Here is a 15,439-nt window from a genome sequence, read left to right on the forward strand (position 1 = left end):
TAGTGGATAGTCGCACATCACTTGCTGGTAGTTTCCCTCCCCTTAAAATGATTGTATATTTACTCCTGTTACTGAAAGTAGCATGCGTTTCAGGATTGTAATGGTCAGTCAACAACCCGATATTTTAGGTAGGTGCAAAGATTCCTTTGTGAAGATTTTTTTTTTTCCCCTATGTGAAGATCTTTGAAAAAGATTAAAAGTGTGTTGCGCACTTAGGTCAGATTTTCATATGCACAATATTAAACTTACCCACGTAAATTATTCCTCTAAAACCACAACTGTTGTGTTTTTTCAAGGGTGCTTCAGGAATTCTTCTTGAATCCCATTAAAAAGTACAAGTTTGCTCCTAAAGCAGTAATCTTGTAGGAACAAATATCCCGTTTTTTAACCTAACTTGTCAGAATCAGGCCAGGCCAGGCCCATTTACACTGTAAATATTTTAGGCCATAGACGTCATTCAAGACCGCTTATTTTTCACTTAGTGCATAATACTAAATGTTAAAACTTGTGTTAATTAAGCACTGCTGTAGCGAGGCGTATGCTCTGTAGCACAAGTGCCTGTTCTGTCTTTGATAAAAAGAGGGGAAAAACAATTCTCTTCGTAAACTTAATTTTTATAAAGTCATGAAATAGACCTCAAATTTTTGGGGTGAATGGCTAAAGGGATAGTATTTATTCACCATTTCGAACCAGAGGAGTAGCAGCATGTGCAATAGAGTGGTTTACTTAGAATACTGTATAGTTGTGCCTTTTGTGTAGGGCAAGCACTGTCTTCAGCGACAAGGCCAAGCATTTAACTGAGTGGTTGATTTTGAAGTATTGTATACATATCTTCAATTACTTTTATCGAAATATCCCAAACTTGCAGAAACATTTATGGGAAAATGAAGATTTTCTTGGCTTAGCATTGAGTGCTTGTAGTCTTATTCCAAGATAGTGCTATGAATTGTATTCTTTTAATCTAAATCAAACATAGAATGTGTTGGGTGTTTAGGTTTTTGGAACATCTCTTTTTGCTGCTGGAGGTCTAGTGCTTTGATGGAGCCCAGTTGTAAAGGCACACTCCCTCGGCGGCCATTTGTATTTCATCTCATGAGCATCAAAAGCAGGCGCAGCCCGTCCTTTAGGGCGGAGGGGCCACGCCCCCCTCACCTTTTGCCCCTCATGAAGAGTGTCTGTCAGGCTGAGCAAAGGTCAGCCTAACAAACACTCTTCATGTTCAGGTCAGGCAGCCAGGAGTGGGACATGCGTGAGCAGACCCCTGGCTTCCTGAGCTGAACTTTGTTGGGCTGAGGAGGTCACAGCTCCTGTGGGCGTGACCTCCTCGGCTCAGCAAAGGTGCCTCGACTCCCTCCCCCTGGTGACGAGGGAAGCGTCACCTATGGACTTCAACCTGGGCGCTTCAGGTTTAAGCCCTGAAGCACCCAGGGCAGTGTCAATCAGTGACATCTCGTCACAGAGTGGGGTGGTGTCAGCAGTCTCACTGAGCCCTTCCCATTCTGTGACGAAGTTGGGACTGCTGCCTTCCCTCATTGGCTGACCTAAGGTCAGCCAGAGGGGGAAGGCAGCAGTCCAAACCTCCTGGGACCTTCAAGGCTGAAGGTAAGTGTGTGTGTGATTTTTTTTTTTTAAATAATTGTTTGGTGCATGCTTGAATGTTGATGAGTGTTGTTAATGGATGTGCGTGCGTGTATGTGTGAAAGAATGAGGGTGAGTGTGCTTCCCGCCCGCCATCCCCCCCTTCTAGAATTGCTGGCCACCACTGATCAAAAGTCAACAAGTTTGGTGTTAAAGAAGGAAGAAAACACGCCTTTGACTTTGAGGAGACATCAAGGCATCCTACAGAGATTATAAATACTCTTGGAGGGGAAAACAGTGAGGAAGCTCCAAACTATGCAGCCTTCACGGCTGAAGATGCTCTCATCTCCATAGGCGCGGCGGCTTCCTAATTAACGCCTTCCCTGACTGTGATTGAAAATGCGCTCAGTGGTTAATGCAACTCCAGCCCTCTGGGTACCAGATATTGCTATTATTAGAAATCTATCAGTCTTGAGTGCTGCTAAATGTGCCGTGGTTGTGAATTGCGTAATGCCTTCGAGGAGATGTAATGTTATAGCACAAGGAAAACAATCCAGCTGCTAAAAACAACAATCTACTTAGCATTTTTAGACTCAGTGAAAATAAATACTCCTCTATTCTGTTTTTTTTTTTCTTCTTTTTTTTGTGTGCTTTCTGCTCCTATCAGCTTGCAAGGAGCAATGTTTGATCCAGACTTTCACGCTTAAAGCTCAAGTTTATAAGACTCTCTGAAAGAGTTGTTTCAGTCGACAGCCTGCACGTTTGGCAAGGACCAGTTTGGGCTTGCTTGAACACCACAACTGCCAAGTGAGTTTGGGTGTCTTTGATCAACATGGCAGCAAATGTATTGAGAAAAACATAATCGGTAAAATGATTTCTCCAAGGATAAGGTGATTATGAGTGAGAGTGTGAGTGGACAGAACCATCTCCTGTGAATGTTGTTCATTGGTTCTAGGATGTGGCCATATTTTGCCACGACTGAACTTCACTATAACTTGCCCCCCCTCCATGCATAGTCTTGTCATCATGATGCAATATGTTTGGTAATTAGCAGTCCATGGCGAGGACGCGTGTTATAGTTACTTTCGACATGAGTTATAGTTATTTCATGTACCTATTTCTAGTACGGCCAGGCACTGTGTCCAACCATGCATGGTGTGTGGTTTGCTGCAGGGCCTGTTCTTGTGGCGAGGCCCTGCGTCCAACTCCTCGCAGGCAAGCAACCCCATGTTGCGCACGGCCTTCAGCAGTGCAGAACATGGAATTGGGCACTGGGCCTGGTCTGTGGCTAGGTCCTGACCCAAACCCCCAAAGCATATCTATATATATATATATATATATATATATATATATATATATATATATATATATATAAATTTTTTTTTTTTCATCATCCATGTCCAAAAATCCCCAATATTTTTAATCACATGTGTATTACTGTCATTCACACAGTGCCATGTTTATTAACACAGTCTTTCTTTTTACAGTTTTATGATTGCATTTTGTCAGCTGAAAAAAGTCATCCATCTCAACTTCTTCCTGGAAAGTTTCAGGGTGACTGTCAAGCAGGGAGCAAGAAAAAGGGGGTTTCCCTGAACACGCTTTTCACGTGCAATTTTCATAGGAAAATTAGACACCGCTACAGCGGAACAGAATTGCACCAGATGTGTCAGAGAGCTAGATCTTGATCCAAAATGCATGCTCTTTATTTATGATCTAGTGCAATTCCTTTCAGTAGTTTTTGAGAAATTAGGGTTCAAAATCTATGTACATTTTATACTGTGGAGGATCCGTGGAACCAATAGATCAGTAGATTACATCTGACTGGCTGCCACAACATCAACAAATACGTTGAAGCAGCAATTTTAGGACTCGGAGACGCAGTACCTGAGTACTGAACAAAATAAAAGAAAACATATAGGGAGCAGGATAAGGGATACCTAACCACTCAGGGGTTTGGTTCAAAAGATACACTGTAAACTAAACAAAAAAAAAGGAAAAAAAGCCTGCCCTTATCAAATATAAGCACCCCGTGTAGGACCAGGGCCTGGGGGTTAAAGCAAGCATCCTTTTTGGGAAGGAGGTCATTCAGCCCGACCAATTTTAAGGCCCCAGGAACATAATTCCTCATGGCTGATTTGGTTTTTATGGGGAGGTGGCATGCTCCCCCCCCGCATGAGCCTTTAAATATTAATATATCTGTCTGTCTGTTCGTGTGTATAAATATAAATGTATTCATTGAAAAATAAAAGGTTTAAGTGAAGTTATGGTTAGCTTTGGTTATAATACCTAAACATATGTTTGAAAATAAAACATGCAGCCAGGCCCTGCACTCAGCCTGCTGTGGATGGCAAGGCCCTGTTTCAAGGCTGTATTGTACAGTGTTCTTCATTTTTACATGTTATCTTTTGTTTTAACAGTTGTTTGCAGAATTTGCACATCCTGTTTCCGATTTGTGAATCCTGAAAGTCTAGGAAGAGCCTCATGATCCTAGAAGCAACTCCTTTGTGCTCACCTTGGTTTATTGGTAGGGCGCTGAACAGAGAGATTGGGTGGGGGGAGGAAGGTGGGAATGGCAAAGTGGTCTATCCAGGCCAGGGGTAATGATGCTTTTCATTAGATTGCTGGTGATATTGAGAAGACCAGTTCAAGGATGTGGTCTTCGTAGTGTGTTGGTTCTATGACATGCTGTACCACTTTGAGTGTATCTCTGAGGTTGAAGAATGTCTCTTGACGTTTTTGAGCGTGTATTGTTTAGGAGGTTTAACTCACCCTAGAAATTGGTAAGAGAATGTCAGCTGGAATAGGTGGTGAGGAGGTCTGAGAATTCTTCCTTGTTCTGGCCAGCAGGTCTGTAGATGAGATGGAAGGAGAAAGTGGAAAATGGCTTGTCAGCACACCTTGGAGTTCAAGGTTACTAGATTGCCTAGTGTGTGGGATAAGGAGGACCTATGGATGACAGCAAGGCCTCCTCAATTTCTTATGTGTGCAGTCCATTCTATGGATGAGGTAGCCTGTGGAAAGAAGAAAGTCTAGGATGTGCACAGATGTGGGCGTAAAGCATGTTCCTATGATGAAGATGGCATCAAGCTTAAGTTAGGTGATATGGTCTGCGATTTCTGTTGCGTGAAGTACTTTAGAGTAAGCATTAATGATTGCAGTAGGATAAACTCCATATAGGCCCACCTAGGACCCACAGATAAGCCCTCAGTAGATGCTGGTTACGAGTAGGCCTGTTTCAATTCATGTTGCTCTCTTGAAGTTAGAGAGAGTTAGGAAATATTTTAAATATTGACGATTGAGGTACTTTTATGTGGCAGCATACACTTTTTTCAAGTATTCTGCTGTGGCACTTTGTTCACATTTCTCTTTCACTTTAAATAAGGAGTAAGGAGGGGTGAATATGGGAGGAGATGAGCACATGCTTGTAGCTCAGATGTTCCAGCCATGGCTAGTTCACAGGCACATATTGGATGTAGCTTGAAGTGACACCACCATATGATGTGCATAATTGTCAATCCAGTAAGCTAAAGAAACAACAGACCTTCATTATCTCTCTTCCTAGTACCAGAAAAACCTAATCTGTTTTTCTCATCAACATTTAAGTAATGTGTTGGAGAGATCAGGGGAAAGGTAAATGCTGCTGTGCCATCAATAGGAAACTGTTTCCAATTACAACCTGAAAAGGGAGTTAATTAATTTGATAGTTAAAAAGAAAAAAATATTCTGAAATTTTTACTTGGTTTTGCCAATCCACAAACAAAAAACATGTGTTTTGAAAGTTACTTTTACACATATCTAAGGTACAACTGTTGACGAACTTGAGAGAACTTTATGGTGGACAGCAAACTCACCAGGAAACAACCAATTAATGCAGTCTCCATTACCCGCTTCCACACACTCTGCATGCTTAAAAGACACCTCTAATGGCTCCCTGTCGCTCAAGCCCTAGTCGCAGGCCGGCTGGACTATAGTAACGCACTATACACAGGGACTCATGAGGAGACTCCATGCTATACAGAATTCGGCATATAGTTTCACCCTGAAACTATCGAAATGGAGCCACATCAACCCCCCCCACCTCAGGAACCTCCACTGGCTCCCCGTCTAGAAAAATGCCTATTCAATTTGTTGACACATGCCTACAAAGCCCCCCACAACCAAGGACCAGCATACATCAACCACCACCTGAAACTCTACCAACCAGACACCTTTGCTCGTCCTCCTTTGCCCTCGTACAGACAACACGCATCCCCCAGAGCTACAGTTTACGCCGTTCCTTCTCCTACCTTGCCGCCAAGTCCTGAAACGGCCTTCCCCTCCAGACATCACCCTGCTTGGCGGACTTAAGACTTGGCTTTTTGACTCAGCCCAGCAACCTAGCGCCTGGATGCCTTCATTGGTCAATAGTAGCACTGTACAAATGCTCACTGATTGATTGAGATCATGCAAGTGTAACTTAATTAAGTGATACATGCATGGAATGCATTATGCTTAATTGTGTGGCCTTAGCATACATTAGTTAACTCTGCCCATCCTCTCACAATGCAGATATAACAGTAACATATGCACAGAGCTAGGAAAATGCAAAGTATTCTGTATTTTGTTGTACTTACATCCTTCTCCTTATTCATGCTTTTTAAATACTACATGGATTAACCCACTTCACTTGAATTAAGTGATAACATGCACCAGTGCATTAGACCGTAATGTACTTGCTCACATGTATAGCAACAAAAAGCCCTTACGTTTTCTGGATATCCTGAGCAATACTCCATTGTGTGCGTTCACCAAAGTTGCATTTTGTATCTCTTGTCCCACCAACTCCTCACCCTATAACAATTAGTGTATGAATGTAAAGTAAGCCTAAGTGCATTCCTTACAGAAATACAAGCGCACACACACAGTGCACTACACACATGCTTTGGTGCATAGAATCTAATCAAGTTCAGATTGTGTTAATCACCCACACATCTTGCAAGCTGTGCCTGGATAAAGATAACAGTGATTGAAAAGGCCAAGCAAAAGCAGTTCCCGTGTTTCCAATACCTGCTTCTTAGAGGTGATGTGAATCTAATCTGTTGATTTGTGTTCGAAATATGGTGCCTACTTGGCTCATTAATAATTTCCCTAAGAAAGATGTATACAAGAGTAAACTCTACCAAATGGCGTTTATAAGCTGAACGTTTTATATTCCCAGTGTGAGACATGGCGAACATCTGTAAAAATTGTGGGTCTGAGCGCTCCCTTCTCCTCCTCCATAAACAAGGCAGCTTACTTTGGAGATGTTCCCTTAAATTGGTATAACCAATTAAAATTTGACGTGCAGCTGTGTTTACACACCAGGTTTAACAAGTAACACGAATTCATTTTTTTAACCAGCACAGGACCTGACTCACAATCTCTCCGTAAATTTAACCTTAGGGACACTTTATTAGCAAAAGTCTCTTTGAGTGTTGACTATTTTATCTAACTAACTTGTTAAGTTATTTAAATCAGCCATTCTCTTACTTCTTACAGAGCCTGTGTGGTAGGGTTGGGCTAAAGTAAATTCGTTACACGTGTGGCAAGGGTGTGTTTTAGTGGCACAGGGCACAGCTGTTTTTTACATCGCCATATTCATTGGTAGCTCAAAGTTTTATTTTGTTTGCTTCCATCTTGTTAATGTCCATTTCTAGCACTTTGGTGAGAACCGTAGGACCGGCCTTTTGAATCTGTCTGAGTGGCTGTATATTCTGAAGAGAGAGGGTGTTTTGACTAGAGCAGACAACAATCCATCCGCCACCCTCCACTTGTTCAGAAACAGAAATGGTAATTGCAAAAAGGTGAGAAGATAGCTTAAAAGTATGTCTGTAAGGTTACCAGAAGAAAACACGTCAAGCAGAAGTAGACCCTGCACTTGGTGATGTAGAATTTAGTTTTTTTCGTATTTTGAATGATTCAATTAAACCACGAAAACCCCATCATATATTTGTTTGGCAGTGCACAAACACAGGAGAAGTTAAGCCTAAAGTTAAAGTGAGCGATGTCCTATATGTTTTTGGGTGAACAGCAACATTTGTAATGTGTTCTCTGCACTTTGAATGATCTCAGATAATTAACAGAGAAGTACAATTCTGAGGCCAGGAAACGACCATGAGGATCTCAAACCCCTTTTGAAACTGTTAGGGGTAAGGAGCGTCCTAGCAGGATGGCCACCCCTTGGGTGGCACGTGAGAAACCCGAATGGAAGACCCTATCATAGCCCTTACGTGCCAGAAAGGGGCAATGGTTACCCATAAGATGGATCTCTTGAAGTAGTAATACTGCTGGGAGGTGTCGGTGAGTGAAATTCAGGCCTGCGGTACGTTTCACTCGGTCAAGGACACCATTACATTCCAAGACAGGATGTTAATTGGTCTCATGCAAGTAGACCTGAGGTCTAAAAGCAAGCAGGATAATATGAGATGTGTGGTCATGTCGTATTGTGTGAAGAGCCAGGTCTTGGCTCATGGCGTGTTGGATACTCTGTAGTTGTGTGTTGATGTGCTTTTATGCGTAATGATGAAGCATACACATGAAGCAACACCTGTAGCCAATAAAAAGTTAATAGTAAACAAACTCCCCACCTCACGACATTTAGCCAATCTGTTGCATCTTTACTCAGGCTGATTTCAAGCCCCTTGCACAGGGCATAAAAAGAGTATGATTGTGTCAGATTGAACTTTACACTCAGATAACCTACCCCGAGTAGCCCATGCGGCAAGTGCCTAAAAAGAAAGCAAACAAAAAAAACAGCAACAGTTAAAACAATATACCTTCATCCAACTTCCATCCTCCCCAAGCTTCCTCCCATGAAGCATCTGTCACTCCTATAAAGAACATATTAGAAACTATTTGGGGAAAGTACACATATATGTTCTGGAGTCCCATTCACCCTGTGAGGATACCATGCCTGACAGCAATAATAGACAAGCAAGAAAAAGGGAGACTTCCACATATTACAGTGAAAAGGTCACTCAAATATACACTAGGTGAAATCAATGAACGATCGTCACCTGGTCATTAGTAACATTCACCCACACCCCGCTGAGCCCTGTACTCTGCAATATTTTGAGGCTAAAAGTACATGTAGGCCTGAGACGTATTTATACATTTCATGCAAGGCAGTACTTCAGATAAACATATTTGGATTTGAAGATCTCTGGGGTGCCAGAGAGGGAGGTCTCTTGGTTCGCAGGGCGAGGCACTGTGTCCGCCGGAGACAAGCTCACTGAATCTCATCTCGTGGTAACTTTGTCTTACAGGCTCTAGTACATCTCCTCCGGGGCTCCCTTGCAGGGTACGATGGGTGCCCCGTCCTCACCTCAGCTCCCCCTGTGGCTGTCAGCATCTGAGGGTGTAGTGGCCCCTGCTTCATAGCCCATTCCCAGGCATGTTTAGGAGTGTCAAATAAGTACGTGGATGAGGCAAAAATGGCAGGTGGGGAAGAGAGACATATATCGGACGTGGAGTGCTCTGACCTTCTGTTTTACCACCTCAAAGGAGGTACTGAGGTGCTGAACTGCTTTTGAATAGTCTGGGAAAATCAATATCTTTGCATTAACGTGTTGCAGATCAGGTTGGGTCCAGGCCTCGCAGAGGATGGTGTCACTCCCCCGGCGATTGAGGATGCATGCCACAACAGGATGGGGAGGGGCCCTGGGAGGAGGTTTCTTATTCAGTTCACAATATGCTTTCTCCACTACAAGGCAACGGGATAGCTTGTCGGCTGGGACCCGTGATTGGAACCAGCTCTCTAGGAAATTGTCAATATTGATTCCTTCAACTCTCTCTGGTGAGCCAATCCGGAGCAAATTGTTTCTGCGTTAGCAATGTTCAGCGTTCTCTGTTCGTTCGTCCAGGACTGCCACCCAGTGTGTTAGTTGAGAAACTTGGGGTTGAGAGATAAATTCATCCTCAGTTGTTGATATTATTGCTTCAGCTTCCATCACCCTCTCCGACACTTTGTGGAGATCCTGCTAGATGAGTGAGAGGTCAACATGCACTCCCTCCACCTTGGATTCTACCTCTTCTCTGGCGTCTTGGATCGCCTTGAGTATGGCCATCATGTCCAGGTGGGGCAGGGGTGGTGAGCGCAGCGAGGCCCCTCCTACCGCACCTCTGTTGTCCACTGCAGTTGTACTCTATTGGTCCATCTTGGTTTGAGCAGCTTTTGACTGTGAGGGTTTGTCACACCGTATCACCGAGTGGAGAGTAGGGTGCAGGAGATTGTGGAGAAAGACCACAAAAAGCTGGGCCACTTGCCCTGGGGCAGAACGAGCAGCCAGCTTGGAGGATTGTAGCCGATGAGTCACTGAGAAGAGGTCAGCGGGGCGAGGACACAGGATGTCCTGGTGCAAGAGGCCCCTGCTTCTACCCACCTGCCAGGGCTGCACGAGCAGTCGGCAGGGGCTGTACCCACACTCAAGAACCTTAGGGGAGAGTAGATTTCCCCCTACTCCACCCACTGGATAAGGTGCTTCTGAAAGAGTGATATGCCTATATTAAAGGGTCTCCTGGCAAACGGCTGCTCGATGTGGCACAGACTCTCTACAGGTAGCGCCTCTTAATCCTCCATCCGGTGCTGTAAATGCCTGCTGAGCACCAACCAATCATTGCACCTCCACAAAACCACCAAGTGAAGATCTAGTCAGGATTGGGGAGGGGGGCACATCCTGCTTTGCAAGTTCAACAGTGAGAAGGCACCCCCCCCACCTACATGTGCTGATCTTCCAATGTAGGAGTGCCCCGCTTGTTGGGCCTCACAGGCCCCTGCAGTTCCCAGTTGCTCCTCGCTTCAACTGCACCACACTGTCCTTCACAGGCAGGAAGAAGGCCCTGAGGCAGCCCAAGGTGAGCATGGAGGTCTCTGTGACAGACACCAGAAGACTCCCTCACACAACAACACAGGCTTTGTGCTGTGAGGGGCCTCTGATGTCCGTAGGGTTCCTAGTATCAGACATGGCCGCTCCCGTGCCCAGGAGCCAGCCAAGATGAGGCACGGTGTTGCCCCACCGGTGCATGACTGAGAGGCCTCCAGGGCAGTTCTCCACTGGCCCCACTCCACAGTTCACGGGGCGGGAGGGAAAAACAACAGTCTCTGAGGGTCTCACAGGCTGCACCTACCTCCCCACCCCTGGTCAGAGCGGTCTTTTTCTCCTCCGCACCCAGGGTTCAGATTTTATCCAGCTCAGCTAGAGACCGCCCGCACCCACCTACCTCACAGTGACTGGCAAGCTGCCACAGTCTGGCCCCAACGGTGTCTTCACTAATGGCCGCAAACGCCCCAGGCAGAGCACGCCAGTGCCGCCATTTTCTAGTCGCCTCCCCTCTGGGTCAGCCATGCTGGGGGCAGCCCCCCCTTCACCGGATGGAGGGCCTCTGGTGTTCCCATCACCGCTGCACAGCGGAGGGCCTGCCAGGCGGGTTTTAGGTTGGAGCTGTCAGGCAGGATGTGAATAGATTGTGATGGGAGCTCACTCAAAAACCGACAGCCATCTTGGTCGCCCCCACTGTTAAATGTAGTAATGCCTAGTTACAGTAATCAACAGATGAGAGTTGACTTTTTTGCAAGTGTTTTGCGAGGTGCAATGAACAGCATTATTGAGAACCTATTATCTGCTTTAACTAGATTGTTAAATTGCGCAAATTAAGAATTCAATGTTATGTGGCGAGTACACAAATTCCAAATTATACAAACAAATGTGACGGGCACACAGTGTTGTTTTTCCAGTTCCTCTAGTAATGGTGTAGATTGATTTGCCAGCCATATTCAAATTATTTAAACTATGCCCGTGGTTTAATCTTTAAGGAAATAAGCTGTTAGAAGAAGACTAAAATGTGTGTTTTTTCCCCAGGCGTTTCTTCACCGAATCAGACAAAATGCAGTGGATAAAGCAGAAAAGTATATTACGGAAGAAAACGTTAAGGTATGTAGTCCACAGTTCTTGTAAATTCTCGTAGGAATATGCATTACTGCTTTTTCATTCAGAATTATTGCTCTGGAAAACACATTGGCAGTGCTTATGCCAGTTTGCTTTTACAAGTTGCTATTTCCTGTTGGTTGGAGTCGCATGCTCTATTCGATATGTTAAAATAATTTAGCCAGTAAAGCTTTGGCGAAGGGTACCTAAAAGGAAACCAGGAAATAAGAATTCAGAGACTTGTCGGCAAAGATCTGTTTCACTGTGAGCATTACGAATGAATGCAATTAAATATCGCTGCAAGGTAAAGTATTTACAGAAATGCACGTCTCCTCCAATGATCCTCATACCTGTAGCATGTCAGTGATGTTCGATATAATTCGAACAGATGACATCCGTGCACCTGCATCCAGTTAATTTTCTTTACAGATTCCTCCCTTGTCAAGCGACAGATATTGGATGTCTCCTTTCACATGTTAAATATATTTCACAGTGACACAAATAACGTTGTGGTTTGTCAGCAGCAAAACAGAAACAACTGATATAAAATGTTTTAGGCATTCCCTTTTTGGTTTTATTTGTTTTTTTATCCATGTTTATTCCATGCCGTTTAAAACACATGTGGTCGATGTTATTTCAAACAAGTGTACTGCTAAACACAGATTCACACATTTATTACACCATTGCAACTAACTGTCTTGAGAAATCACAGGGTAAAAATAACTCACAGATGACAATGCAGAATCACTTTACAAAGGAAAACTATGGCCATAGTCACGACTTACTCTCATTTGTTCTCACTGTACAGATTTAACCCATTATGCTCTGATTAGCTTTATTTAACTTTATTACTATTTCACTTCAACAAGCACCATGATCTAAAGCACACATTTGCTGAGTGTAATAAATTATTTATCACAATTGTTGAAGGGTCAGATTGAGATCATTACTAACGAGAGGCTTCGTCTTTCCTGAATCATGGACCCTCCCAATACTAAACTATCGTAATAAATCTCATAGCACTGGTTCCCAACTTGTGGTCGGGGGACCCATGGGGGTCCACGAAGCCTCCTCAGTGGGTCCGTGACTGCTTAGAAAATAAAAAAATATGAACAGTTTAGGTCCCCAGCTTTCAGTAATGACTTAGTGGGGGGGTCCTCGGTTTCCATTAATGATTCAGTGGGGGGTCCCTAGGTTCCATTAATGATAAAATGGGGGTCCATAGAAGCCCAAAGGTTGGGAACCACTGTATTATAGTATTTTCGAAATCTCTCTTGCTGTATATATAGTCCCTATTGATGATGCTACAGTTTTGGTTATGTCTCACTTTCTATTGAAAATTTCTTTTTGATGCCGTTTGACAAATCTGGATTTAGATAAGTTTTGGTATGTCAGTTAAGGTGCAGATTCCCCCTCCCGCGCCCCCCCCCCCCAGGTATTTCACAAAGCACCAGATACAATCATGACAAAGGTTGGGATTTGAACCGTGTAGGAAGTTGGCTCTGTGCACACTATTTCTTACTTTGAAATAGTACATACAGAGTCCAAGGGTTCCCCTTAGAGGTAAGATAGTGGCAAATTAGATAATTCTAATGCTCTATTTTGTGGTAGTGTGGTTGAGCAGTAGGCGTATCAGAGGGTAGTGTTAAGCATTTGTTGTACACACACAGGCAATAAATGAGGAACACACACTCAAAGACTTACTCCAGGCCAATAGGTTTTTATATAGAAAAATACATTTTCTTAGTTTATTTTAAGAACCACAGGTTCAATATTTGAAGTAAATACATAAAATGCAAGGTACTCCACACAGGAAAGTTAGGAACTTTGAATTAGAGCAATATCATATACAGTCTTTGTTAAAATGGCAATAAGCTATTTTAAAAGTGGACACAGTGCAAAAATCAACAGTTCCTGGGGGAGGTAAGTAATGGTTAGTTTGTGAGGTAAGTAAGACATTTACAAGTCTCAGTTCCTGGGCATAGGCAGCCCACCGTTGGGGGTTCAAGGCAACCCCAAAGTTACCACACCAGCAGCTCAGGGCCCGGTCAGGTGCAGAGGTCAAAGAGGTGCCCAAAACACATAGGTGCCTATGGAGAACAGGGGTGCTCCGGTTCCAGTCTGTCAGCAGGTAAGTACCCACGTCCTCGGGGGGCAGACCAGGGGGGTTTTGTAGAGCACTGGGTGGGGACACAAGTAGGCACACAAAACACATCCTCAGCGGCACAGGGGCGGCCGGGTGCAGTGTGCAAAGCAGGTGTCGGGTATAGATGGGAAACAATGGAGGGACCCGGGGTTCACCCTAGCGGTGCAGGCAGGCACAGGGGAGGCTTCTCAGGCCAGCCACCACCTGGGCTAGGCAGAGGGTTGCCTGGGGGTCACTCCTGCACTGAAGTTCGGTTCCTTCTGGTCCTGGGGGCTGCGGGTGCAGTGCTTGGTCCAGGCGTCGGTCCCTTGTTACAGGCAGTCGCGGTCAGGGGGAGCCTCTGGATTCTCTCTGCGGGCGTCGCTGTGGGGGTCCAGAGAGGTCCAGGGGGGTCGCCTTGGGCTACTCACGGGGTCGCAGTCGCCGGGGAGTCCTCCCTGTGGTGTTTGTTCTCTGGATCTCGAGCCGGGGGCGTCGGGTGCAGAGTGTGAAATCTCACGCTTCCAGCGGGAAGAGTGAGTTCTTTGGAAGTTGCTTCTTTGTTGCAAAGATATTGCTGTTTTTGAGCAGAGCCACTGCTCACAGGAGTTTCTTGGTCCTGAGGGTCAGGGCAGTCCTCTGAGGCTTCAGAGGTTGCTGGTCCCTGTTGGTTACGTCGCAGGTTGCAGGTTTTCGACTCCGGAGACAGGCCGGTAGGGCTGGGGCCAAAGCAGTTGTCGTCGTCAGTCGTCTCTGCAGGCTTGTAGGTCAGCAGTCCTTCTTTGTAGTTCAGGTTGCAGGAATCTGATTTCCTGGGTTCTTGGGTGCCCCTAAATACTAAATGTAGGGGTGTGTTTAGGTCAGGAGGGCAGTAGCCAATGGCTACTGTCCTGGAGGGTGGCTACACCCTCTTTATGCCTCCTCCCTGAGGGGAGGGGGGCACATCCCTAATCCTATTAGGGGAATCCTCCAAAATCAAGATGGAGGATTTCTAAAAGCAGGGGTCACCTCATCTCATGACACCTTAGGGGCTGTCCTGAGTGGTGGGTGACCCCTCCTTGTTTTTCTCATTATCTCCCCTGGACTTGCCGCCAAGAGTGGGGGCTGTGTCCAGGGGGAAGGCATCTCCACTAGCTGCCCTGGGGCATTGTAACGCGAAGCCTGAGCCTTTGAGGCTCACTGCTAGGTGTTACAGTTCCTGCAGGGGGGAGGTGTGAAGCACCTTCACCCAGATCAGGCTTTGTTTCTGACCTCAGAGGGCACAAAGGCCCTCACCGCAGGGGGTCTCTAAGATGCCCTTTGTGTGCATTTTTTAATAAATCCAACACTGGCATCAGTGTGGGTTTATTATTCTGAGAAGTTTGATACCCAACTTCCCAGTATTCAGGTAGCCATTATGGAACTGTGGAGTTTGTTTTTGACAAACTCCCAGACCATATACTTAATATGGCCACACTGTACTTATAATGTCTAAGAATAGACTTAGACACTGTATGGGCATATTGCTCATGCAGCTATGCCCTCACCGGTGGTATAGTGCACCCTGCCTTAGGGCTGTAAGGCCTGCTAGAGGGGTGACTTACCTATGCTACAGGCAGTATTCTGTGTGCATGGCATCCTGAGGGGGATGCCATGTCGACTTTGCCTTTTTCTCCCCACCAACACACACAATCTGCTATGGCAGTGTGCATGTGTTAGGTGAGGGGTCCCCTAGGATGGCAAAACACATGCTGCAGCCCTTAGGGACCTTCCTGGGTCACAGGGTCCTTGGTACCACTGGTACCTTTTACAA

At 45.2% G+C, this 15,439-nt stretch overlaps 1 protein-coding gene across 2 annotated transcripts in view; it reads left to right on the top strand.

Annotated features, from left to right (window-relative positions):
- PREX1 (phosphatidylinositol-3,4,5-trisphosphate dependent Rac exchange factor 1) overlaps window positions 1–15,439 on the top strand; it is a 718,002-nt gene that overhangs the window by 218,913 nt on the left and 483,650 nt on the right. For both annotated transcript variants that reach the window (XM_069243446.1, XM_069243447.1), the window contains exon 3: window positions 11,457–11,528. In XM_069243446.1, the coding sequence (XP_069099547.1) occupies window positions 11,457–11,528 (72 nt within the window). The remainder of the gene's footprint in view (window positions 1–11,456; window positions 11,529–15,439) is intronic.

This window comes from Pleurodeles waltl, chromosome 7 (assembly GCF_031143425.1).
Source record: "Pleurodeles waltl isolate 20211129_DDA chromosome 7, aPleWal1.hap1.20221129, whole genome shotgun sequence".
Classification (NCBI taxonomy): domain Eukaryota; kingdom Metazoa; phylum Chordata; class Amphibia; order Caudata; family Salamandridae; genus Pleurodeles; species Pleurodeles waltl.